This window comes from Prunus mume, linkage group LG6, assembly GCF_029339155.1.
Source record: "Prunus mume cultivar Tortuosa linkage group LG6, ASM2933915v1, whole genome shotgun sequence".
NCBI classification, from domain to species: domain Eukaryota; kingdom Viridiplantae; phylum Streptophyta; class Magnoliopsida; order Rosales; family Rosaceae; genus Prunus; species Prunus mume.
In genome coordinates, this window is record NC_142703.1 from 19,674,626 (window position 1) to 19,700,221 (window position 25,596).

At 35.3% G+C, this 25,596-nt stretch overlaps 3 protein-coding genes across 5 annotated transcripts; 1 reads left to right on the forward strand and 2 right to left on the reverse strand.

Moving 5' to 3' along the window:
- Positions 1-952: 952 nt before the first annotated feature.
- On the reverse strand, positions 953-15,363 carry KEA3 (K+ efflux antiporter 3). 3 transcript variants are annotated; one of them, XM_008238848.3, is made up of 20 exons: positions 15,228-15,363; positions 14,955-15,048; positions 13,767-14,150; positions 13,355-13,456; positions 12,236-12,316; positions 10,835-10,936; positions 8,822-8,899; positions 8,013-8,081; positions 7,749-7,799; positions 7,129-7,242; positions 6,939-7,040; positions 6,717-6,851; positions 6,070-6,251; positions 5,824-5,959; positions 5,430-5,501; positions 5,234-5,335; positions 3,793-3,954; positions 2,303-2,392; positions 2,043-2,204; positions 953-1,449 (listed from the first exon to the last, which is right to left on the reverse strand). In XM_008238848.3, exons 2-20 carry the CDS (start codon positions 14,988-14,990, stop codon positions 1,171-1,173), a joined length of 2,439 nt encoding a protein of 812 aa, XP_008237070.2. In that variant the 5' UTR covers positions 14,991-15,048; positions 15,228-15,363; the 3' UTR covers positions 953-1,170. The 3 variants fall into 3 exon arrangements, with proteins under 3 accessions (XP_008237070.2, XP_088910879.1, XP_088910880.1); XM_089054753.1 differs by lacking the exon at positions 15,228-15,363 and having other exon boundaries at positions 13,767-14,179; positions 14,955-15,061; XM_089054754.1 differs by lacking the exon at positions 10,835-10,936 and having other exon boundaries at positions 14,955-15,328.
- A 1,654-nt stretch (positions 15,364-17,017) lies between these two features.
- Positions 17,018-19,814, reverse strand: LOC103335815 (peptide methionine sulfoxide reductase B5). Its single transcript, XM_008238846.2, has 3 exons — positions 19,388-19,814; positions 17,716-17,872; positions 17,018-17,605 (listed from the first exon to the last, which is right to left on the reverse strand). Exons 1-3 carry the CDS (start codon positions 19,726-19,728, stop codon positions 17,441-17,443), a joined length of 663 nt encoding a protein of 220 aa, XP_008237068.2. The 5' UTR covers positions 19,729-19,814; the 3' UTR covers positions 17,018-17,440.
- Positions 19,815-21,403: 1,589 nt separating this feature from the next.
- LOC103335812 (glutamyl-tRNA reductase 2, chloroplastic-like) lies at positions 21,404-24,466 on the forward strand. Its single transcript, XM_008238845.3, has 2 exons — positions 21,404-21,873; positions 22,578-24,466. Exons 1-2 carry the CDS (start codon positions 21,627-21,629, stop codon positions 23,945-23,947), a joined length of 1,617 nt encoding a protein of 538 aa, XP_008237067.2. The 5' UTR covers positions 21,404-21,626; the 3' UTR covers positions 23,948-24,466.
- Positions 24,467-25,596: the final 1,130 nt, after the last annotated feature.

Here is a 25,596-nt window from a genome sequence, read left to right on the forward strand (position 1 = left end):
TCTAGGAGTGGCTCCGCCACTGCCAATGCCAGATCTTCGAACTTGACTGCATCTACTCTTTCGTTAGTTAATGGTCCATTAGATAAATAATTGTTCTTAAACAATAACAATAATCATCATCAAGCGCATTAAAAAAAAATAATCATCGTCAAGAATAGGGATATTCATTGAAATGTCACTTGAACTTATACCTTTGTTTCAATTTGTCACCTGAAAAAAAAAAAATTAAGTGAAATGTCACTCGAAATTTTCAAAATCCATGATTTGTCACCTTAGTTTAACTTCTCTAATTTTTCAACTATTTTCAAGGGTATTTTAGTCTTTTTCTTTTCAAGAGTATTTAAAAAATGGAAAAATCATTATAAAAAAATTATGTAAAGACCTTTGGAAATTACAAAAAATTATATATCTTTTCACATTTAACCCCCACCATTTTTACATTTAAGCTTTATTTTTTTTAATAATAATTTGTTCCATTTTAAAAATATTCTTGAAAATGAAAAGACTAAAATACCCTTGAAAATATATGGAAAATTGGATTATGTTAAACTGAGGTGACAAATCATGGATTTTGAAAAATTCAGGTGACATTTCACTTAAAAAAAAATTCCATGTGACAAATTAAAACTAAGGTGTAAGTTTAGATGACATTTCAACAAATATCCCTCAAGAATATATCCCAACCCAACATCCAAAATTGACAACTTCTTTGAGCAAAAAAAAATATATACTATTGATTTCTGAGAGATTGCCTTGTTTTCATGATAATGGTGATGTGAATATATCCCAACCCAACATAATGATAATGTTGATGTGATGAACATGTAAAATTAGCTCATCAAAGAAAAATGAGACAGTTATATTGAAACTTCTGCACAAGACCCCATCAATGAACCAACCTTGAAACTCAGGATACAACATACAATTAGAAAGAGGGAAACAAAAGGAAAAAGAAACAAAAACTTTCTTATATTTCTTGCATTGACAGAAAATATAAAAATAAAATAGAATAAAATATATACAAGCCTGTGGTATGATAAAAAGAATTAGCACCCCCTGCTACTTTTCCTGAAACAAATTTTAGCAGACTAGTTTTTGACACCTTCAAGGAATTGTGAGCTCACTGGAGTGAAAAATCAAGCTTTACACTATTTTCCCCCCTATACTACACTACACTTCATCTTTAGTTGTTACACAAGAGTTTGATCCGTCAACATCTTGTGATTTAATTGCAAAACTGTTCTCCGTTTCTAAGCCACTATGTGAAACTCCTTCCTCTTCTGTATGCTCAGACTGTTGGAGCTCACTGTTTTCGGGATTTGCTTTGTCCACATTCCCCTCAATTGTCAAGATATAAGAACTATCTTCCCTGGTTGCCCCCCATGATTTGCCTTCTAAGGACGTGGATGGAACGGGTACCGCATCATCAATCAAGTCGGCAACTCTCACCTTGTCAAGCAAACCCATTAGTTATATATATCATCCTTTCCTACTGCATGCAAACCCAGAATATATACATGGAACCAATTGTAAAAATAACATAGTAATCCAAGTTGAAGTTGCAAGAAGTTTACGTCTTCAAACTGTCCTCCACCATGACTATACAAGAGATTACAATGAGAACTAAGGGGAAAGGAATGCATGTTAGCAGAACCAGATGGACAGTTCATTTGAGTTCAGAAATCAAATTCTAAATAGAAAAATCACTCAAAGAGAGTGTTGTGAATAATTTATGAATGATGTCTTGATAAAATTGGGCCTCAGCGAAACTTAACACAGCTTTCTCATAATGTTTAGGATCTCTTTGGTCTCAAACATTAAGTAGATGATCATATCCATTTAAAATGCTTGTCATTCTTGAAAGATCGGTTTATCGACAAACATCTTAAAATGAAAAGCTAATAAATTTTCAACCAGGGAAAGGAAAATGCATGGCATGGTACGGTGCTCAATCAGGTTCAGGTCTGAATCCAGAAGGCGAATATGTACAATTAAATTTGACAAAGTGATTTCAGTGCAGCTAATAATATACTTGCAAGTACCTGCATAGGCTTCAGACTATTAAATTCTCTATCATCAGTTTTGCTCACTCCTTCTTGAGCTTGCAGCTCCATGGAATCACGAAAGAGCTGACGGAGAAAGTTCACATCATCAGACATAACTCCAAGCCCTTTCAAAAGCTTAGAGCCCAGCTGCAAACTTGTCTGCATGAATTAAAATATTTAGTCAGGTACAAAATTGCATCATAAAAAGACTTGTCAAATTCAATAATTCAAACAAACGCAATCAATTAATCTGATACCTCTGCACTTTCCAGAATAGCATCTGTTGCACCTGCTTTCTTCAGATCTAAAAGGTGCTTGAGATCCAGAGCTCTGGCATAAATTGGGACCTGCAAATTTAGAATTTTCGCCATAAAAATTGACCTTCAAACCAAGGAGGAAGAGTATAGAAAAGGATTTAAGATCTGAATAAAATAAAAATTATCTAAGATCCAAAAATTAAAGTCAATTATTAAGTGGAACGAATTTAGCCTCCACAGCACTTGAGCTGGTACTATGTATGGCAGGAAAGGACTGGGACTCTCAGATTGAATTGGATGTCAATTCACATTTATTGATTCTATAATTCCCTTCAAATCAGAGTTCACTGAAAAATTCCTTGAGGCACAAGTGATATTTTCTTATTCTAACCTCCGAGTTTATTTAATGGTCAGACCGGGAAGCTGCTGTAAAATAGGGATGTGTTCTGTTTGTGGGTTTGGCACTGATTTAGTTGTATCTGTTAGAGGTTTTGTTCTTTATTTCGTTATATATGTTTTTCTTGTATTGTTTTGGTGTCTCTATGCTTTGAGGTTTCAACAAATTTAGAAAATAAAAATAAATGAAACCCTCAAAATTATATGCTCAATCCCTTATTCACTCTGAGTCCCTTGCATAAAAACTCAAACCCGACCAAGATACTGTCAGCTCCAAGCTATCAATCTCACAGGACACAGAGCATGCTGTATAACCAAACCATCCCAGAGCCAGACGAATGTAGAAGAGCATTCTAATGCATAATGAGAACCCACACACGCACACACAAAGACATGTATGAAAGTCGGTGGGAAACCATATCCATAAATCTTTTTTTTTTTTTTGAATAGAAACATTGTATTGATAATCAAGAGGAAAAATCCTCGATCAAAACAAGCAAGACCAAAAAAAAAAAGAGTGTCTGACCTACTAAGATTTAAAATAATTCTGTAATTAAAAAACACAAAAAACACAAAAACTTCAGTAAAATCATCTTAAGACTGCCATCATGTCTCTCATGATGGTAGAGTAGTGATAGTCCTTGAACTGCCCCGAAACCGAAGCCCAAAGAGATGCCCAAAGAAGAGGAAAGATAACTGCTCTATTAGAATTTCAGGCTTCATCTAGAAAATGGATTTCAAAACCACTGAATGTCCTTTGAAATGAAATGCCAAAATTAGACAAACTCAGTTCAATGATAATCTATGCTGCAATAGCAGTCTGAAACATGGCCTTTTAGCCCCATATTGGACGACATTGATTGTAAGTATTAAAGAGCATGATTGATACATACAAGAGTGTTTCTGTCAAATTACAAGTATTGAAACTCCACAAGTTCATGCGAACAATTTTCCCCTTTGTTGTGGCTCCTAGTGAAATCGTGATAAAATTTCGGTCTTCTAGTTGTTTTTTCATAAGACAAGGATATTTATGTCTATAGTGTTTTTGTACATCCTATGTGCGTGTAATGGAAGAGAGAGAGAGAGAACATTACTGCAGGGAAAGCAAGTCGAAGACTTTGAACAGCATCAGTTGTTTTATTCCTGGCAGTGTACATGACCATGACAGCTTTTGGGCAAGAGATACCAGCAGATTGCAAAACTGCTGGACGGGATCCATCCCCATAAAGAATTGGAAAACCAAGTTTTTTAGACGCCTGTGAATGAAATGGTTAAAAAATAGTAATATGTCATAACAAAGTATCAGTTGATCTTTAACATACCAAACGAAGAAAAGATTTGTAACAAACATATGGATTTTCCATTACAGTTTAAAAGCAGATGCCAAACTTCCTTCAAATGTCATTCCAAAAAATGAATAAGGTTTAAGGAAAAATAAATGACAACAATAAACTCTTTCTGGGTAAAAAATTTCAATCTGCATATAAGCAATCTAATATAATTCTTCCAAATACTTCACAAGAAGATTAGTTGAAAAGTTTCCCCTGCAATATTTGGTCGATAATAATATTTTAGCAGTCTGTAAGTATATGTATACTTACTATATATAGCCAAATGTAGGGATACGCTTGTAGCTGTCTTAAACTTCATTATTGCAAACATAGCTTCAGTATAAGATAAATTTTCGGTTATTTTAATACATAGTGAATGTGATTTGGTAAATCAACTGGTTTTTTGGTTAAGTTACAAGTAGTGTATCTCCCACCACTCCATATTCACTTACATAACAATGAACATGAGCTACTTTCATTCATTTTTACTTTTATTTTCAAATCTTTTGTAATACATTTTTCCTTCCATTTACACATAGTGTTGTATATAGGGGTCGAGTATAGATAACGTGTATGTTCGACGTGGGAAGTGCATGTGTGGGATCAGATAACCATACATTTATACATACATAATAGATTCAATACAGCCTTTTGTCCCAAAAAAAAAATTTGTCATATTTTGCATTTTATTGAATTCTTAAAAACTTAAACTTGCTAGTAAACTTCATTAAATGTTTATCTCAAAGACTGAAAGATGAGAATACCTAATAATTACAGCTGAAAGCAGATATTTTCCCACTTAGGGTCCCCAAACAACATTTGAAATCTAGATGATAAGATGGATATAGACTCCCGAAACAACATATATAGCTTGCAATACAATATTCTTTTGGGCTATATCAGAATCCACTACTCAAGAATACTAAACTATGAAAAATTCCATTTGTTTGGAAATCGTTTCGTTCTCAGGGTGTATAAAACAATATATTATTTTCTACCTGACAATGTATCACAGTTCTAATCAAATTTATAATACGCTGACTTTTTCAACCAGATAATTATGGCTAATAAGATGATTTCACTTGCTTTATTACAAGTTATTCAAGTATTACTCATTCAAATATAATGAAAAGGAGTTATCATGTTCATGCATATCAAATCCTCTCTAACATAGGAAGCAACACAAATAGAAAATTTCACTGACCTTCACCACAGAAGGATCAAGATCAAAAGCTATAAATGGCCATCCCAGATTATCGCCATCTATCCCAGAAGCCAATGGAGTAGACAAGAAATTGGCAAGGACCTGGACATGAGAGTGAGAGGGAGACAATAGGACCTGAGAACTACACCTCACTCAAATTTTCAGTCTTGCAGAACGATGTAAGTTATAACCTTACCTGGCCCATTTGTCCAAATCCAAGAATAACAACAGGTTCACTAGAATCAAAGTTGACCACCTCAGCAGGTTTCTGCACAAATTTGTTTTATCAGGCACTAACTGAAGCTGAAGATATGGACATATCATAACTCTAAAACTAATTCAGAAAAACTGGATGGTTGTATGATTTTATCGGAACACAATAAATTAAAAGTGGATTAGTGTGAAAAGTAGAGTTATGAAACTTAAATGATTCTGTTCAGTTTCTGATAAAACTTTAAATGAGTACATTATGGCCTTGACTTATGATTTAAAGGATTGATGCATGGAAACTCAATCCAGAAGATACATCAATGGCCAGCTATGGTGGCCTTCAGAAATCTTGAAATGCATTCTATGATGTAGTAACTTACATCCTCGGCATCTAAATTGTCACCAATAAATTCAGCAGCTCTTCTTCCAGTTTCGTTAAGCAATGGGGTCAATGCCATTGACAAGACAACAACAATTATAAGCAACTTGTTAAGCTCAAGTGGTAGCACACCAAGCCTGTTTCGTCAAGGCAGGAAATGTTTTAAAACAAATACCAAACCTGAAATGTGTAGTTGCAGATTATTTTCTACATGATATAACTTATGAGTTATGAGTTTATAGCTCACCTGTTTGCGAGAGAAAAAACTACAAATCCAAACTCGCCTCCTTGAGATAGAAGCAATCCTATTCTTATACTTTCTTTTATAGTGAGTCCAACACGAGGGCCTACTGCTGTTATGATCAGTGTCTTGATGACAATCAAGCCTGCCAAGAGTGAAAGCACATTCGGCCACTCTCGGAAAAGAAGCTGCATATGAAAAGAAAATATGACTTGTGCATGCTGAATTTTTAATGATTATTCTGCTTTTCTAATATTGCCGCATCCACAAATTTTGGGTATGAGAAGATGTTACATAGGTCTACAGAAATAAGCACCATAAATTCATTTTATTTTTCAAGACAATAGGACCACTTATCAGATCATTAAAATAATGAAAGGAAAGTTTAAAATGCACCAGCATATGAATCCAACTTAACAATTTTTGGAAAGAAAAAAAGGGATTGCTTGTCCCATCGTCCACAAACATTATTCTGTCATTGAAATACCTAAAACAGAACACTGTGTGAAAACATGCAGGCAGCCAAAAACGATTTCAAAGATTGTTTCTCAGAAAAAAAAAAAAAAAAAAAAAAAAGAAAAGAGGAAAAAAAAATTTAAATCTTGAAAACAGAAACATGAAATGATGTTTGTAACTAAAGAGTACTTCAGTACCGGCATGTCAATGGAAGTCCCTGTAGTTACAAAAAATAACCCAAGAAGTAATCCTCGAAATGGCCTTATATCAGCTTCAATCTGTGTCCGGAAATTTGTTTCTGCTAATAGTGCTCCAGCCAAAAATGCTCCAAGCTGCATATGCAATGAAGCTCAACTATTACATAGAAAGGGCAGGTATTAATCTCAAATATGGTCCAAGTTTGAGAAGTGATATCAAACCGTATCACTAAAACCCAACTGCTGGGTGAGAAGTGAAGTCCCTGCAACTGTCAACAAGCAAAGCGCAACAAAAGCCTCAGAGCTCCTTGCTTCTGCCACAAACTGATATTACAAACTAAATTTTAGTGCCCAGTAATAACATACAAAAAAAATATTAAAGAGCTTAAGCCGTACTGTTTATCATGCAAACCTCAAACACTCGTCTAAGAAGGAATTTTCCTCCAAGAGAAAGAATACCCAGTCCACCTAAGGCTTTTAGACTTTCCTTCAGAAGCATTGGCCATATACTGCCCTCTGCTAGGTTCTGCCAAAAAAAATAAAAAAATTAAGGAATGGTCAAAAAGTGACTTGTATCTGATAGCAGACAAACTCCAAAAAGTTTTAAATGCAAAAAAAAATTCCCACAGCATAATGTAGTGATTTTTTCCAGCACTAAGTATCCTTCACTGACATTACATTTCCAACCAGACCTAGAACTGAAAAATGACAACATCACTTTGAGTTTTAAGTTGGATTCTCATAGTGTTGGAACTTCTCTCTTCCAAAATTCATTCTCTTCACAGAAAAAATTGCACAGATTGCATAATAAGATGAATAGTGGTCTCATCTTAAAGAGCCACCACTCAGGACGCATACCCATAGGAATTGTTCCTTTTTTCTTTTCTTTTCCTTTCGATAGGAGACAGAGACATTTTGTGCTACCATCAGTATTCAGTAATGCTAATGACATTAACAAGATTGCACGTTCAAATCTGATTGACTAACAAATTCCACATTAAGCTTATAAAGTTGACTGAATTTTTCAAATACCTGGCTTTCCAGCACTGGAAGTATGACTAAGAGAGGTACGACTGCTATGTCCTGCAAATATCAAGCAGTGGCGGGGCTAGTTATTGACATCATACTCTTGTTGTATACTTTGCATGACGACCCTAGAAAAATCCAGAATGGGAAGTAAAAGAACAAGCAACACCATTGCACTGCTCATTCCATTCAATTTAACAAATCAAGACAATTGAACCTGAAAAGGAAAAAGAATATATATGTAACTTCAATTGTGGTTTAAAATGGAACCTGTAAAAGAAGTATCCCTAGAGTTGCTGAGCCAAATCTTGTAGGGAGTTCACCTTTCTCTGCAAGTAGCTATATATTATGCTGTGTAAGCTCTATGCAGCAATATCAAACATCATTAAGTATATTGCATATAAATTAACAGCAAATACATTGGTATGAGTAATAAAGAATTAGTTCCATTCCTCTAAAATTGATTTGTTCCATAGATTTAAGGGAAAAATCCAATTAGAAGACACAGGTAATGAGAAAATGGAAACAAAAGAAGAACCTTTGGGAAATACTGCCTGACATTTGGGATTACTGTCCATTTTAGAACTTGTAAAGGCAAGAAGTTAAACAAATCGAAACACTGGATGCTCTCAAAACTATCTGAGACGTTGAATTCTCCACCATGGGATTGATTAAGCCCAATCAAGGGATGAAAAGAAGTCGTGATGGGAGGTTTTTTCTAGGCATCATTGTTCATACTTAGAAAACTAAAATGCTATCGTACAAATGCCATTGTACAACCATAAAACTGGGAAGAAGTAAACTATCATGGTTCTTAATAGAACTGGGAAGTATTTTATCACAACCATAGAGTAGACAAAAAGAAGAAATACTTACACAAGACACTATCACTTTAGCTTAGCAAAAGACAGAAAAAATAAAAAATAAAAAATAAATAAATAAAAAAAAGGCAAATGATCACTTTGGCTTGAATATAACTAACCATGTTACGGCACCACTATATCTGTAGTGATAATAGCTAATTGAAATAGACTTGTTCATCTGAAAAATCAGTATATGCATTTTCATAATTAAATTACCTGAAGTACAAAAGCTGAAGAAGACAGAGAGAGAGCAGCACCAATCACTACGGCTTCATCAATGCTTCTGATGTTGACCTATTACAAAAGGAAGTACACCAAAAAAAATTAAAAGTTAAAAATGGCTGGGACAGAGGGCTTTCTGTATCATGATGCAGTTGGAAACACTAAAAGACAGACCACCAGTGACTTTAAACATCAAGAAAACTTTATGAACTTAAGAAAGCAAATTTATCGTATTTGAATATTTTACCAGGACAAGCATTTGGATACAGATAATGAAGTTCATATTGGAATACCACCATACGTAAATTAGTTGTAAAAATTTATGAAGGAAAAAATTAAATTATGGGCAGGCCTAAAAGAAGAAGCTGTGGTATCTGATGTACAAACATAAATTCGATGTTTAATTTTAGAACTTCAGTATCAAAAAAATTGAATTTAATATGTTTCTTTGGAGCCACACCACTCACAGTTCTGCAGTTAACATTTCACTTAAACCAGAAATTGCAAACATATTGAGAACTATTTAGTTTTCCTATTCTTCTATTGGATTTGGCAATTTCACTCTAGTAAGAGCATTCCTGAAGAAATATTCCCAAGCTTTCCTTCATATTCCTTTAATGGAAACTCCATCTAACTTTCCCATTTGGTTTTGTACTGTCTACTCAACTACATAACTAGCACCTAGCTAGTTAGATTATCAATTCAATGCTTGATATCATTTCAAATACTAAAAGTTACAAAAAACACTTGGGCTAAATGTTACATAATTGAGTTTTGGATTGTTTTTCCCTCTGCATTCCAAATTATTAGATGCAATCAAGTTTCAAAATTTTGTCACCACGGCACTTCAGTAGTCAAAGTCATGATACAAAACACCACCACACAATATGCACAACATTTTCATTGGCTTTATGGTTTTAGCATGTTATCTTTCATAATACAACTTCAGCACCAAAAATTAGCATACATAAACATAAATGGTATAGCTGGTAAAGAAACAAATTGATGTAGTATAAAGATAATAAATTTCTTAACTATTTAAATAAAAGAAAATATTTAGTGCTTCAAAATATAATGACTAAATGTACTAGTATGACATTTATGTACCAAAAACTAATCAATACACAACAGCAAACAAAAAAATGTGGAAATTCTTCAAGAACATATAATTACAGGATTTTCCAAGTTGAACTGAGGAAACAGAAACAAAAAAAATAACTATGAGCAGAAGGGACCAATCATGAATCATATAGTGTGGGTGTGGGACAAAGTAAGCATCACTTTGACACTTTTGCATTATCCCTCCAAGGATTTTCAATAGCACCCACGTTCTAACTTAACATATCTGCCTACCTCTCAAGCTAAACTTAGAAATATCATGCTATACCATTAGCTCAAAGAACCTGTCTACAAGTGCCCATTGAAGAAAGCATGATTGGGCACATAACTATCTAGCAGTCCTTGATAAAAATAAATAAAATAAACTATCTGGCAGTCTAGTAACTCAACTGTTTTAAGTAATGGCTTGCAGCTGTACATATGTTATGCATATAACATATGAATCAATGAACAGTAGCTTGAAGCTCTATCTTCATGGCATATTTATGGAATAAAACTAATACAGCAGCATAAGACAAATAAGATATGAAACTAAGAGCATAAAAAGTAATACTATCCTGAATTTAAAGGGATGAATAAGAATAACATAACACCTGGTATGAGCAACTAGCCACTAGCTTAGTGACCTTGCCCATTAGCTAAAATCTTAATTAAGTTATAAAAAGCACATTTCCTATAAGTTGAGAAGAAGAGAAAAATATAAGAAAACTGTCAACACTACACCCAAAGTGGATGCAAGCCTGAACAGTATGATAAAGTGGACTCCAAGAAATAACTAAGTCAAAAGGTTCGTAGATATAAAAAAGCAGAAGAATGGTAATATCATGTTACATAGAATGAAATCATAGGTAAAAATGTTAAAAATGTTCTATGGAGCCGAGTTCTCACCAAATCAGGCCTTGAGTTAAAGAGGAACGTCAAAATTCTGGTTCCAATAGCCCCATTAGGAGGGAGTTCGAAGGCTGTGAAAGCAAGAGTAGACAATACGACCTTCAAGAGGAAGAAAGTTGAAAAAACCAAAAAGGTCAAAATTCTAGCGGCAGCACTATAAAATGGTTTTTTTTTTTTTCAATGCAATTAAAAAAAGCATTCATAAAAAGTAAACACAAGCTTAACATATAAGATGCAAACAAAGAGAAATTATAGGACTAAGTAATGACAATGGTTGTATAACAAGGTGTTTAAAATTATTAATCAACAAAGAAGCACTGAGTACACTTCCATTAAGACACAATGTCTCAATGTTTCATAGTATTTCCTTTACTAACTAAAACAATGGTATTGCAAGACCCTTAGCCCTTAAGATATGCAAGTTTCCCCATTCAGTTCCTAGTTCAATCATCATACAACTAACAGTACAACCAAATTAAATTCTATGTAATGTTATGACATGCTGATAGGTAGGATGGTGGCAGAAATGAATGAAATTTCCAAGGGAATGACTCTGCAGTCTAATTGACTACACATAGAAGACTGATCAGTACATCCAAGTGGCAATTCTCTCAACTGAGCATAAAGTAAAGCATGCTTTGTTTGTTCATACCAGAGAGGAGTTCTCAAGTCTTGTTCAGTAAAAAAAAGTGGGAACCACAACTCATCAATAGCACCACAGAGAAGAGCTTACTTCACACACACACACACACACACACACACACACATGGAATCCGCAATCAGACATGAGTACCTCGCCTTCCAAAAAGAGCGGCTACTAACTGGCACTAATGCTAACGGGGACCTAGGAACCAAAAACCAGACGAAATAGTAGGTATAAAGTAAATTGCCCAATGTTTCCAAATTAGTCGTACTTGTCTTAGAGCTAATTTGACTTAGTGTACAGGACAGTGGTATGCGTGTCACACACACACACACAAATTGAGATATCTAAAAGTATAATTAAGTTATTTGATTCCAATCAATTAGTCTATTTAGCAAACTAATCATTGAAATGCAAACTCTATTTCTTCCTGCTATCTGTTCCACTTCCTGAGCCAAAAGAAATGAATAGGAATAGCAATTCAATTTCTATTTTAACTATTCCTGATGAATACTCATTTGATTTCTTCCTTATTGCCAGAATACAAGTGTAGCCATAAACTCTGAAAATAACCTCTAAAAGCACATTTTTCCAGCTATATCACATGTATCTGATGATTTTATTAACTCATACCCTAACTACTCCTGTTTGAGTTTCATAATTATGCTTAATAAGGACAAAAATATGAAGCATCTCATTTACACAACTACTGAGATACTAGAAACAGCGAGTTCTGCTTTTAGTCAACGAAATACCTGAGTTAATCCCATGCCAAAGGCAAATTTTGCAAGAGCCTTGAGACGTGAAAACGAAAGCTCCAAGCCCATCTCAAATAGCTGAAAGGGAAAACATAACAGTCATAATTACAGAAGTACAATTTGAGAGGTATGTATGGACCAGCATATCATCATGTGAGGACAATAAGCTTCTTTGAAAAATCACATTCTTTAACTTTTAGGGGAAGCCCAAATTTCAGAAAGAAAAATGACATACGTCTAAGAAAACATTATGCAAAGAAGAGGAACACATCTTCCATAAACCTTCCCGGATATTTCCCTGTCCATAATCCTCACTAAGTCCAGCTAATGATCCCTAAATACGTGTATCTTTCTTACTTTTAGTGTCACAGTTAGGTGCATACAATAATCAACCAGTAGGAAACTAATTTAACCTGGATGTACTTATGTTTGAGCATCAAAAACTAAAGACAACAAGAGATTCTTTTCCTTCTTTCTTTTTCCTTTGTAAAAGAAAAAAAAAAAAAAAGGAAACGAAGGACACCACCCCCTTGCACAGGAAGTACACAGGGGTGACCAGACGGAAAAAAAAAATTGCTTATTGGTTCATCCCAAGTGTTAGACAACCATTGGACCCAAAAGCTTAAGTTGGTAAGGAATGGTCCAACAATGTATATCAAGCTAACACCATCCCTCACCTGCAGCCCCATCCTGAAGAGGCAGAGAATTACAGAGAGGGAAACATATAGTTGCACCAGCCCCACTCTGCACTTCGCTAACCAACAAAAAAGTGGGGTATGCCCGGTAGGAGGTTTCAAACCCATGACATCATGCAATCAAGGGTCTGATAATATGTTAGATAACCATTTGACCCCAAAAGCTTAAGTTGTTAAGGAATAGACCAACAATGTATATTGAAAATGACCATTTGGTCTAGTGGCATTTAGTCTCACTTTGTATGAGATGCTGATTTCAAATCTCAAGGACAACAGAAGTTTAATAGAGAGAGAGAGAGAGAGAGAGAGAGAGAGAGAGATGAACTTTCAGTATTCATAAACATGGTACAGATACAGCATAAAAATAGAAGGCCACAGAATTATGAACTGTTCCAACAGCACAACAAGAAAGAATGCTTACCAAGAAAAGAATCCCCCATTCAGACAAAATTTTCACATCTGTAAGATTTCGAATCAAGCCAAACTGATTGAGTACAATACCGGCGAAGAAGAAACCAAGTATCTGAAAACCATAACATATGCTGTCTGTCATCTACGAAGCCATCTCATGTAATTATCAAAACATTGTTATATGCAAACATGAGTTTCCAAGTTTGCACATAAAAACGCACATGGGTAGACACTGGGCACAAATGTGTAAAAAAAAAATTACATGGCATATACACAAATAATCCTCCATTACCACATGCTTGCCCATATTGCACACAACTTATGAAAACAAAATGTGCAATCATCTCAATGCCAAAAGACAATAATCCGAAGAAGAATAAAAAGTTTAAAAAACAAAAGGCAAGATACAACAACAATCTTACAGGGCTAGCTTTGATGATCTTGAACGCAGGAACAATAATGACTGTAACAGCTAAGAACGTCAAAGTATCAAATCCCAAATCATTAATAACATCAACAGCAGTGGCAACATCAAGTGCTGCATACATCCGAAATCTTTCTGAATGGGCCAGTCCATGGTTTGAGAAATCAAGTCCTCGCCAGCTGTATACAGAAGCAGCTAACAAAGGATTTCCTAAGAAATTTCTTGAAACAAAGGGGGGATGCCTTATCTTGTAATTAGTGGCATATGATATTGGATTCACTTGCTGGTTGCTAGAATATGGAATAAAAGAACGCCCACAAAACCGTGATATGGGAAGAGAGCAGGCCATAAATGGGCTCTTTTGTTTGATAGTGTTGTATCCCTGCAAGGAAGAGAGCAAAAAGATATAGACTAGTGCTACCACCATTTAGTTTTCTAATAAGAATGTGAACATAGAACAGTTTCAAATTACTAGTTGACTCCAACGTCAAAATGAAGTATAAAGAAGCATGGAAAACTTAATGGCTTTGGATCTTAAACAATAATTCTGAAACTTTGGATGATTTCATACTCTGTTTTCCTGTTGTGGATTGAAAACTTTGACATATTATTTGGAAAAATTGGCAAAAGTTTTAACAAATAAATGACAGTTAGAATAATTTTACAAATTAATCAGCATTTCAAGTCCAAACTAACTGTCAATTTTTCCAAACTGCTATAAATTGTTCCCTGTGGTCACCTTAAGGAAAAAAACATTCTTTAGTTCATCATTTGGTAGACATGAAATAAAGAGGATAAGTAACAAGACTGAAAAGTTACATACGGTTTTCAAATCTTCTTGGGCAATCCAAAAAAAAAGTATTTAGCTCCAAATATATGAGCTGAAGTCGAACAATGCGCTCACAAATACATACCAAATATACTACAAATAACTTGAATTCATCAAGAAACTTAACTTAGTAACATTGACATGAAAAAATTATGTTTTTATATTAATGCTTTTTCTTTTCCTTTTTTAAGAAAAGAAACTCAATCAGCCTTATCCACAAACCAGATGGGACTTAGTGTGGTAACTCAAGTCTCAAGAAAGCAAAGAAATGGAAACACTAATCTAAGAAAAATACCAAATAATGAGTGGAGCTTAAAGTTTGAAACTTCGAATTATACAATGGATGTTAGAGGGTACCTTATAGCTTTCAAAATAAGTCACCGACTCCAACATAGTGCTGAGGCTGATGACACAAGAATACCCACATTGAAGAAATCACAAGGACTCTTTGCTGTAAATTTACAAAACTCAGAAGTTATTTTGTATATATTTGAAGAAAAACACACAGAGCTGAGTCAGTTGGCCCCTCTGAATCTCCGTCCTTTTCAGCGTTCAGAGGAACTTATTGGCCCAAAAGAGCCAGACCCAAAAAAGAAAGAGAACCAAAAGATGAGGACGAGAAGTACACACGTTTGGGGCCTGTGGGTCTGAAACTATGTATGTATGAGAAAGAGAGATGGAGATTAATCCAATAAGCCTTGTATGTGACTGCGTTTGACAGTTTGTGGAGGAAAGGCAGGCGTTGGGCAACGAAATGGATTTCAACGTGTCCTATTCACTCGGAAGCTGGCATAATTTCCACGTGGCGATTGCCCACAGGCCACAAAGGCCGTGCGACTTGTAATTATCTCGGACAAGAATTTTTAGTAGATAAGAGGAAAAATGTTGCATGAGAAAATGTTTTTTTTAATAGTTTACATCCTAGTTAGCATTTTCCCGTATTATATGCGTACACAGGTATTTTTTTTCAAAAATACTTCTATTTTCAGTACACATTTCAAAGAGTTGATAAAATACATGTTTTTTAAATTCAAACTTACACGTATTATACATGTACTTAAATATTTTTTACATTTAATACACTTTTTTTTCAATACAAATTTTCAATAATATAGACAAAATTCACATATTATACGCTTATCTTTTACTTATTATTGAATAGAATTAATATGTATTACAGAATTTTAAATAAATTATATTAAAATATTACATAATGGCCAAACTTTTCAATTGTAGTTTTTCACATTTTTGCTGAATAAACTATGTACATATTTTATTCGTACGTTTCTCAATCCGTATTTTACTAACTATGGTCTACATAGGAAAGTGTTATTACTACAGTCAGTAAGTGGCAATTTTGGCAAGACAAAGCAACACGACTTGAATTATTATGTGTGGACACAGTTCGATTTGGTCTTGTTCATCTCTCAAATCAAAACTGAAATTAAAAATTACATGCGGTTTGATTTTCATACAAGATATCCAAGGAAATTGAATCAATTTGAACTGATATGGCCCCAGTCCAATTTTCCCCGCTCTCAATTTACATGCGGTTCAATTTTAATGGATGATGAATATTCATAGTTAAGGAATTTGTAACTTAAATAGTTGAGACCATTTAACTATACACCCGAAACCCTAAGTTTGATTTCCCTACCCCTAATATCAATTGTACCAAAAAAAACTTTACTTCATTCAAATTAGAAGCTTCTTTTCTTTTCCCCTCTTTCTATGCTTTTTTCTTCTTTCTTACTCCTTTTTGTTTATTTTTTTTTTTGGTGTCAATTTAATTTTTAAACATGTTAACGGTAGAAAATGAAAATGAAGAGAAAAATGTAGTGGTCTATAACCAAATATGAAGGCATAAACGAAGTTGGATGTATACCGCGGCATATATAACAAATCCTGCATACAACAGCTGTGTACTACTACACATCTACACGACCCCTGTCATGGTAATAAAACTGACAAGCGGATATGAGACAGACATATGCAAGAATTATTTCACTAAATATGATGCATCATTTAGGCTCTGTTTGGTTCATGTAATGAATTTGAAGGTTTCCCAAGGAATGGAAATGGAAGATTCATTTCTCACGTTCGGTAATGCTGGGAAAGTAATCGGGAAATATCACTTTATTTCCTTTCTCATGTTTGTTTTGAGTAGGAATAAAAAATAAAGTTTGTATAAATTTTCAATTATCCCCATATTAAATTTTTTTTTTAAAATGCATTTAATGATATATTGTAATTCTAAATTGTTAATGTGGATAAAATGGTCATAAAAAATATGTATTTAATGTTAGCTCATTTTCCCAAACTTTCTCATGAGGAAGGAAAACAAAACCCAAGTTTGGAGGATGGCTTCACTTTCCCTCCTACTTTCCCGTGAGCCAGACAACGATTTCTCATACCTAAACTTACCAAACATGAGAAAGCAATTGATTTCTCATTCCCAAGTCTTATTTCCTATGAACCAAACGGGGCCTTAAGGCTTACAAGAACATGAACAAAACCTTAGTTTGCGTTCTAGGTAAGCCATTCGCTAAAGCAAGAATGCAAAAGGCATACTTAGGAAGATACATGAGTCCATTCCTATACATCAGAACTCAGACACAACATCAGCTGGCATAGCAGGAGGAATAGGAGAAAACGAAGACCAATTTGGCGAATTATGTGTAAGTTACGGCATACAAAAAGAAGAATGACAGCAGTAGCACATAAAGGTTTAGCATCAATCTATCAATCTTTATTCTTTACCATGACAACCGCTTTATTGACAGAATGGCGCTCACTGCGAAGGATTAGAATTGGCGATATTGAAATGTAGCATGCAAAGGGCTTCACTGCGAAGTATGAGAATTGGCAGGAGAAAACTTTAGTGAAATACTATTCACACAATGGCGCTCATCCGTGGGTGTTCGGAAGCCTTCGCCTTTGAATACATGACCCAGGTGTCCACCACAAGCCGCACATGTGATTTCGGTCCTCATTCCATCTGGATCCGGCTGATAGTATAAAGAAGTTTCATTAAATATAGAACTGATAGCTGGAAGAGAATGAAGATGAATAAATAAATAAAACAATCAACAATACAGCACGAAGGAAGCCTACTCACGTTATAATTTATGGCCCCAGGAAGACCCTCATAGAAAGCTGGCCAACCACATCCAGAATTAAATTTGGTGGTGGATCTGTATAGAGGAGTCCCACATCCTGCACAGCCATAGAGTCCCTCCTCAAAGAACTTGTCATATTCTCCTGTGCCTGGATACCTTTATAGCATCAAATAATATCGAGCACAAGTTAGTTTGCATTCTTGCATATTAATTAGATACCATCACGAAATATAACGAAGCATTAAGCATGTTACATTGCACAATGCATGCCATCATCAATTACACAGTAGTTATCTAGCTATCCATTTTATTTCTGAAGATTTGCAACAGCCATTCCAATCGAAGCCTATCATGGTTTCCATTTCCTGCTTTAATTTTGTTTTACAAATTGTGGAGTTTAGAGAAATAAGTAAGTCGCACAGATTCTTCTCCCACAACAGTTTCAGTAATTAGAATGACTGTAAGGGTCTTCTTAAAATCAACAATGATAATTAAAATAGAAATTGAGGATAATTAACTGGTAACTTTCCATGACTCAGAGACTACATATCACACTTCCTGTTTTACCAAATGTTTATTTGTTCACAAACTAATAATTTCCCTCTTTCTGTAAGTGCACAAATATACCCATTTGCAATTTAAACTTAGCATCGGGCCCTACTTCAACTCCACTAATGCCATGCTTAATGTTTTAGGTCTTTGGTCTATACCAGTCAGTTCCTCTCCCAAATAAAGAAGTGTCCATTGTAGGATGACAATCTATTTTAATCTCAAAATCATACCTTATGAACATGGAATCATTTTTCCTTCCTCTCTATTTTTGGGACAATCACTGTAAGTTTGCCCAATTTCAATATAGAATCTTTTTTTTACGGATACTACTCCTCCTACCTTCTTTTTCTCATATTGACAATTTAACATCCTATGCCAATTACACGTTGCTCCCTTGAGGAAGTGGTAGTCATGGCAGTGAACATGGCAACAGTTAATCAGAACATTCTATATGATAAAGTTACCATTATCACCACCTAATGATGCTTGTACTCATCCCAATTTGTATAGATAGAAACCGGAAATCCACTCATTTAGCAAAAGACAGCTATTGCTGTTATATTAGCCATGATGGTATTCATTTAAAATTCCACTACCCAAGCTAGTAATATCCAGCATTAGAAGCCATGGATAAATAGATGAAGAACAAGAATTAATACTAGCTCAGTCTCTAATTGGTATGTAATCCCCACAGTTCAAATATAAAGAGATTCACCCAACTAGTTCAACCTACTCAATTCAAACTAGCTGGAAGACCTCAATTGCTATAATCTTTTTTTCCTCCAATGTTAGTAAAATCTTGAAAATGAACTTCCTGTTTAATGTATTAGACTATGAAGCTTACACCATGAAACAAGACCCAAGGATGCTCAGTGTCAAAGCCTCAAACTCCCAAAAAAAAATGATATCTCCCACATTTCACTCTTATCCAACACACAAAACCCAATAGTCCCAATTCAAAACTTTCCACAAAACACATGAATTTAGAAATAAGTACCAAGTAAATAAACTAAAATGCTTGCAATTGCTAGTTATTTCTCATAATCTATGCATCAATATAATTAAGATTAGAAGTCTAAATCAAATTATTAAGCAACTAAACAATTGCAAACATCTTACTCTGTGCCTTTTTGCCTCAGAATCCGAAACTGCTCAGACGAGAGCACGGCTCGCCACTCCTCCTCTGATTTCTGGACCGACCCAGGAGCAGCCATGGCTACGACAACCCCACCGCGAAAGCTACGCTTACTCTGGAACAAAGACCCGCCAAGCCCAATAGCGGGTATGACGCTTGAGATGGGTCTTGGTGGTAGAGCTCTGAAATGGGTTCTGAAGAGAGAAGTGGGTGCAGGTTTTGGAGGGTGAAGGAGCTTCGTGACAGTGGGTGTGATTGTGGGGTTGAAGATTATGGTCTTGGAGGAAGACGAAAGGGGTGAGGATTTGAGAACGTGCAATCCCATTTGAAGATAAAAGAAAGGCAAGAAAATGGTATTGGAAGATTGGACTAGTTCAACTGCAATTGAATATGCACCGCGCTATTTAGGGAGCCTTCTCCTTTTTCTTCAATATTTATAAGATACTCTTACAACGAGTCAATACACTCACAACAAAGATACACTATCACAATCAAATAAACTATAGTTAAAGTATTGAACCCATCACAAATATATATCATAATCATCATCGAGTCGAATATAAGACCAGTGACTCTTCAATTGCTAATTTAGGACTCTTCAATTTCCCAAAGACTTGACGTCGTATTGGTGGAAAAATCATAACAATCGGTATTCATGATTTCACGTTGAATATTTCATGCAAATTTATTGCATTTTTCTTTTGCAATTAATAAACTCATTTATTTCTCATTGTGGGGAACATGGACGAAACTTTATTTAGGCTGCTTTGGGATTTAGCACAATGCAATTTTGTCATTCTTAACTAACTTTAGCCCTTCAAAACCAACTTTAAAAAACCTAACCCAACTGTAATTACAACAATAATCTCGATGCAACTCAAGAACAAATATTTGTAAGTACAACTAAGAGCTCACCTCTAGCTAAGAATTAAGAAAGCTTATTATTATTATTATTATCTTCACTTTTTTTGATTGGTCTTTTTTAAAATAAAAAATGGTTAGCATTAAATAAAAGTTTGAAATACTTTTAATAAAACTTAAATTATAGCTAGAGCTCTCATTTTCAAGTTATTATATTGTGGTTATTGATTTACTTGAAATGACTTTAAAATGGCCAATGGGGTCTAGCGTCCGAACCCACATAGCATCTGAGTTGTGTATGTATGAGAAATTTCTATCCATTATAGTTTAGACTATCGCTTATACTAAAACAAATTCTTTAAAATGGAAACTCTAGCAAAAAATTATAATAAAAAAGTATTATGGGCCTAGTTGTACTTAAAAATGTTTCTTATTTGGTTGCACTTAGGGCGGACTTCTTCAAGTTGGTTTTGTGGAGCTAAGAAGGACGAAGGGCAAAATGCTTCTTACACGTTTCAACTTGTCATTGGACGCCCTTCCAACAAACAAAAAAAGCTTGTCATTGGACGTGTAAAAAATAAAAATAAAAAAACTTTCCCCAATAAGAATTTATGTGTTTTGAATTATAGATAAATATGGTTTTTGTTTTTTGGGGTCTGAATAGATAAATATGGTTTAGTCTATCCATTCGGTATGCATTATCTGATTATCTTGTCAGAATCCATGTAGAATAAGGAGTCTTGTAACCCTAACTCCATAAATAGAGATTACTAATGAGAAGAAAAAACGCACACAATTATTTTCTCAACCACCCCTCTCATTTCTTTTTTCTCAAGTGTTTTTCTCATTTCTTTTTTATCAAACGATAGAAATATCATTGATAAAAACCGAAAGACTTTATTACAATAGCCACAAAGTCGTAAAAGTTGTCAAATTCCAAGAACATTTGTTTTAGCTGGACCAAAAAAATTTATTTTACCAACAAACCCGACGACTTTTTTGTTCAAAATGAAAACATAAAACAACTTGGGCGTTGGTCAATAATGGGGTTGCATACCGAACACGACGCCTAAACCGTCCTGGTTTTGATTTGGTTTTTTGGTCTGTCAACAAAAACGTGTTTCTTTTTATTATTTTTATTTTTAACATTTGACACTGGCTGCTTCCTCTCCTCCTCCTCATCGGTCAAACTTTTTGATCCCTTCGCACCAAATTCCAAACTCCCCAATCAACCCTTTGACATTTTCCTTCCACATTCTCTCTCTCTCTCTCTCTCTCTCTCTCTTCATATATCATCTCATCACCATCCACCTTTTACTCCATTTCTTCTGCAGCCTTCATTCTTTCTCTCTCTCTCTACAAATGGCGGCAGCTGCGAGTGGTGTCGCCGCTCTTCCCTGGCCGAACGCAGAGCGCGCCACCTCCTCCTTGTCCAAGTCTTCGCATTCCCAAATCCGAATCCCGCACAGGCCTTTCCAGATTCAGACGCTCAGAAGATCTGATTTCAACCCTAGATGTGAAATCGGCGCCGAGAAACCTGTTCAGACCGCCACTTCCAGGTCTTTGAGATCTTCGGCTCTCGAGCTCCTCAAGACGTCCTCGGCTGACAGTGAGTTCTCTTCTCAATTCAATTTATTTACTTTTCGATTGATAGCCGTGATTGTGTTTTGAATTGGTAGTTCGCTGTGTTTAATTTTTAATTTGTTTTGGAATTTTGATTGGTCAAATGATTTCATTTGCGTAATATTCGTCCAGTAAACCAGTTTAGTTTCATAAATCGTTGATGGTTGTGGTTTAGGGCTCTTGAAATGGTTGCTAAAAGTTAAAGAACAATGACTGTTTAGTGACCTATTAAGTGTTCATCTGAGAATTAGCAAAGCATTTACTTTTTTGTTTTTAGTTTAATCTCTGAAATTTTCCTCTACTTTCAATTTAGTATAATGGGTATGTGATTATGTGACAGTTAAGCAAAATCTTTAATCTGAAAAGGTTGAAGTGTATGTTTTTTTTTTTGGGTTGAAATTATAAAAAAACCCAACACCCAAAACACTTTATAAACACACCCAAAACCCATCATTACACACACTCAAAACTCATTTATAAACACACCCAAAAAGTTGACTTTGGGGTTGATTTTGGGTGTGTTTCTATGTTTAAATAGTATTTGGGTTTTTTTATAAATACATGTCTAGGATTGGGTTTATTTATAAATTTGTATAAATAATATGTTTCTTACAGAGTTTGAAGATTGTGTGATGCCACTAGTTGATTTGGTGATTCAATTTTCTGAACAATCTTTTTAATTTCTTTCAGGATATACGAAGGAAAGGAGCAGCGTAGCGGTTATAGGCCTAAATGTTCACACTGCTCCAGTTGAGCTACGTGAGAAACTTGCCATCCCTGAAGCACAGTGGTCTCAAGCCATTGGTGAGCTCTGTGCTTTGAATCATATAGAAGAAGCTGCTGTTCTTAGCACTTGTAACCGTATGGAAATATATGTCGTGGCTCTCTCCCAGCATCGGGGGGTTAAAGAAGTAACTGAATGGATGTCAAAGGTAAGTGGTGTTCCCGTCTCTGAGCTTTCTAAGCACCGAATTTTGCTGTACAATGAAGATGCCACCCAGCACCTATTTGAAGTAGCTGCTGGGCTTGATTCTCTTGTACTAGGAGAAGGTCAAATCCTTGCTCAAGTCAAACATGTTGTGAAAGTTGGACAAGGAGTACCTGGTTTTGACAGGAAAATCAGTGGGCTTTTCAAGCATGCAATCACTGTTGGGAAGCGAGTGAGAACTGAGACCAACATTGCCTCAGGATCAGTTTCTGTGAGTTCGGCTGCTGTGGAGCTAGCCCTAATGAAGCTTCCTAAACCTTCCTATGCTACTGCCAGAGTGTTGGTGATTGGTGCAGGCAAGATGGGAAAACTCGTAATTAAGCACTTAGTTTCTAAAGGGTGCAGAGAAATGGTGATTGTTAATAGGAGTGAGGAGAGAGTTGCTGCCCTACGTGAAGAGTTCAAAGATGTTGAAATAATCTACAAACCCCTCTCAGATATGCTAGCAAGTGCTGCTGAAGCAGATGTCGTTTTCACCAGCACTGCATCAGAAACCCCGTTATTCTTGAAAGAACATGTACAGATGCTTCCATCTGTCAGTCCGGAACTTGGAAATCGGCTTTTTATTGACATCTCTGTACCTAGGAATGTGGAACCATGTGTCTCAGATCTTGAAACTGCATGTGTTTATAACGTGGATGACCTCAAAGAGGTTGTGGCAGCTCACAAGGAGGATAGGCTTCGGAAGGCTATGGAAGCTCAGAAAATTATCACTGAGGAATTAAGTAAATTTGAAGCTTGGAAGGATTCGCTTGAGACTGTTCCTACTATCAAGAAGTTTAGAGCTTATGCTGAAAGGATCAGGGCTTGCGAGGTTGACAAGTGTTTGTCAAAGATGGGCGATGATATCTCAAAGAAGCAACAAAAAGCTATTTATGATCTTAGCATGGGAATAGTGAATAAACTCCTTCATGGTCCGATGCAGCACCTCAGGTGCGATGGAAGCGACAATCGTAGTTTGAGTGAGATTCTACAGAATATGCATGCTCTAAATAGGATGTTTGATCTTGACACAGACACATCTGTATTGGAAGAAAAGATTCGAGCCAAGGTGGAACGAATCCAGAAGTAAGGGTCGTCGTAGCTGGTTTTTTTCTTGCTCCAGTTGCAATTATGTTGGCATTCCACGTACTGACCCTGCTATCGCAACTGTATACACAGAAAGTCAGTAGTTTGGAGGCCTTTGTTTTTATTGATTGACATTCTTGGGGACAATTAATTCTGTCCTACTCATACATAGTTACAGATTTTCAGGCAACAAGCCAAAGTTTTGGGGGGAACTTGATGCTTATTACATATAACAGAGGTTGGTCTTGATAGTTGATGATTCTTGTAGTAACAGTTCATGTACATTTAGCCACGTTCCCTCTTACTTTCCCTCCCCAATTTTTTTCTTCAATTGTTTTACTATCAAAAGGAATAAAAGGCAACAGATTGGATGAGTTAAGATGTTTTAGTTTACGGCATTGCATCTGAACGTGGAACTGAAATTGTTGTAGCCGTTTGGACTTTGGAAAATCTTGGACATATGTATTCATGTAAGCATGTTTTTGTTGAGCATGTGAAAAATGTATTTTTTTTTTCTTGCAAATTTTTAATCCAGAAGTCATGGGATAATCAGGGATGGTTGATTGTGTATCATCACACAGGTGGTTGAGGTTGTTGACTGTTGTTTAGAATAAGGACTTTGTATATGGTATTGAAAATTGCAACATTTATTTTGCTCATCTTTGTATATCTTTTTTTTACACTACCGATATTTGAGAAGGGTGAATTCGAACACAAGACATTAAGTGCATGGATAATTGATCGTATTTTAATCCAACATTTCCATTTATCCCGCCAACCAAACACAGGGATTAGACATTTGAGTGGGCTTTAAAAGGTACGAAGTAGGGATCGAATCATAGTCCGGAGAACAAGCACTCAATAAAGCTTTGTTCGAAAGCTACTAATCTAGTAGAAAATAACTTGCAGTGGCCTACACAATAATTGGCTCATGTGTTAGTCACACATCAATCTGGCTCTAAACTACAAGGGGATTGTTATCTGTGCTGGAGGTTCGAATATGAGAATTCTTTGCTTTTGCATCTTCTCTGTCCTAAAATTTGTAAAGTTTCTCTTTGACCTTAAAAATATAAATGAATTTAAAGTCCTTTTTAGAGGCTTCTTCCCTTCCTATGTAAAGGGTTCTCTACCATGGGGCTCAACTTTAGTATATACATTTTGATTTTTCTTCTTTGATTGCTCTCTTCTCTCCTCTCACCCCTTTCTTTTTCCCTTCCTCTCTACCTAGTGGTGCATGACGGTTTGGAACCTTGTGCCTTATAAGTTCAAATAACCACATTAAATCTCTCAAATTATATATATTTCAATGCATGTGAGTCCTGAACTTCTGGCCTATGCGTTAAACATAAGCTTTTCAAATAGGTATGAAATATAAAGTGAGGAAAAACCATAATATTGTAATATAGTAGTGAAGATCATTAACTATTATATACCCAAAACTTCCGGCTTAAAGATTTCTCATAAATTGGGATCCATGGGCTTTTGACCCAGATCATATAATATAACAAAATATGGGGAGCCTCATTTCATCCTTTGAGGTTTATCCTAATATTATTCATTTCACGGATTCACAAAATATATTTCTTCCTTGAGGTGTCACTTGTGATAAAATCGATCTTTGATAAATTCATCATTTTCTTATGCCGAAGAAAC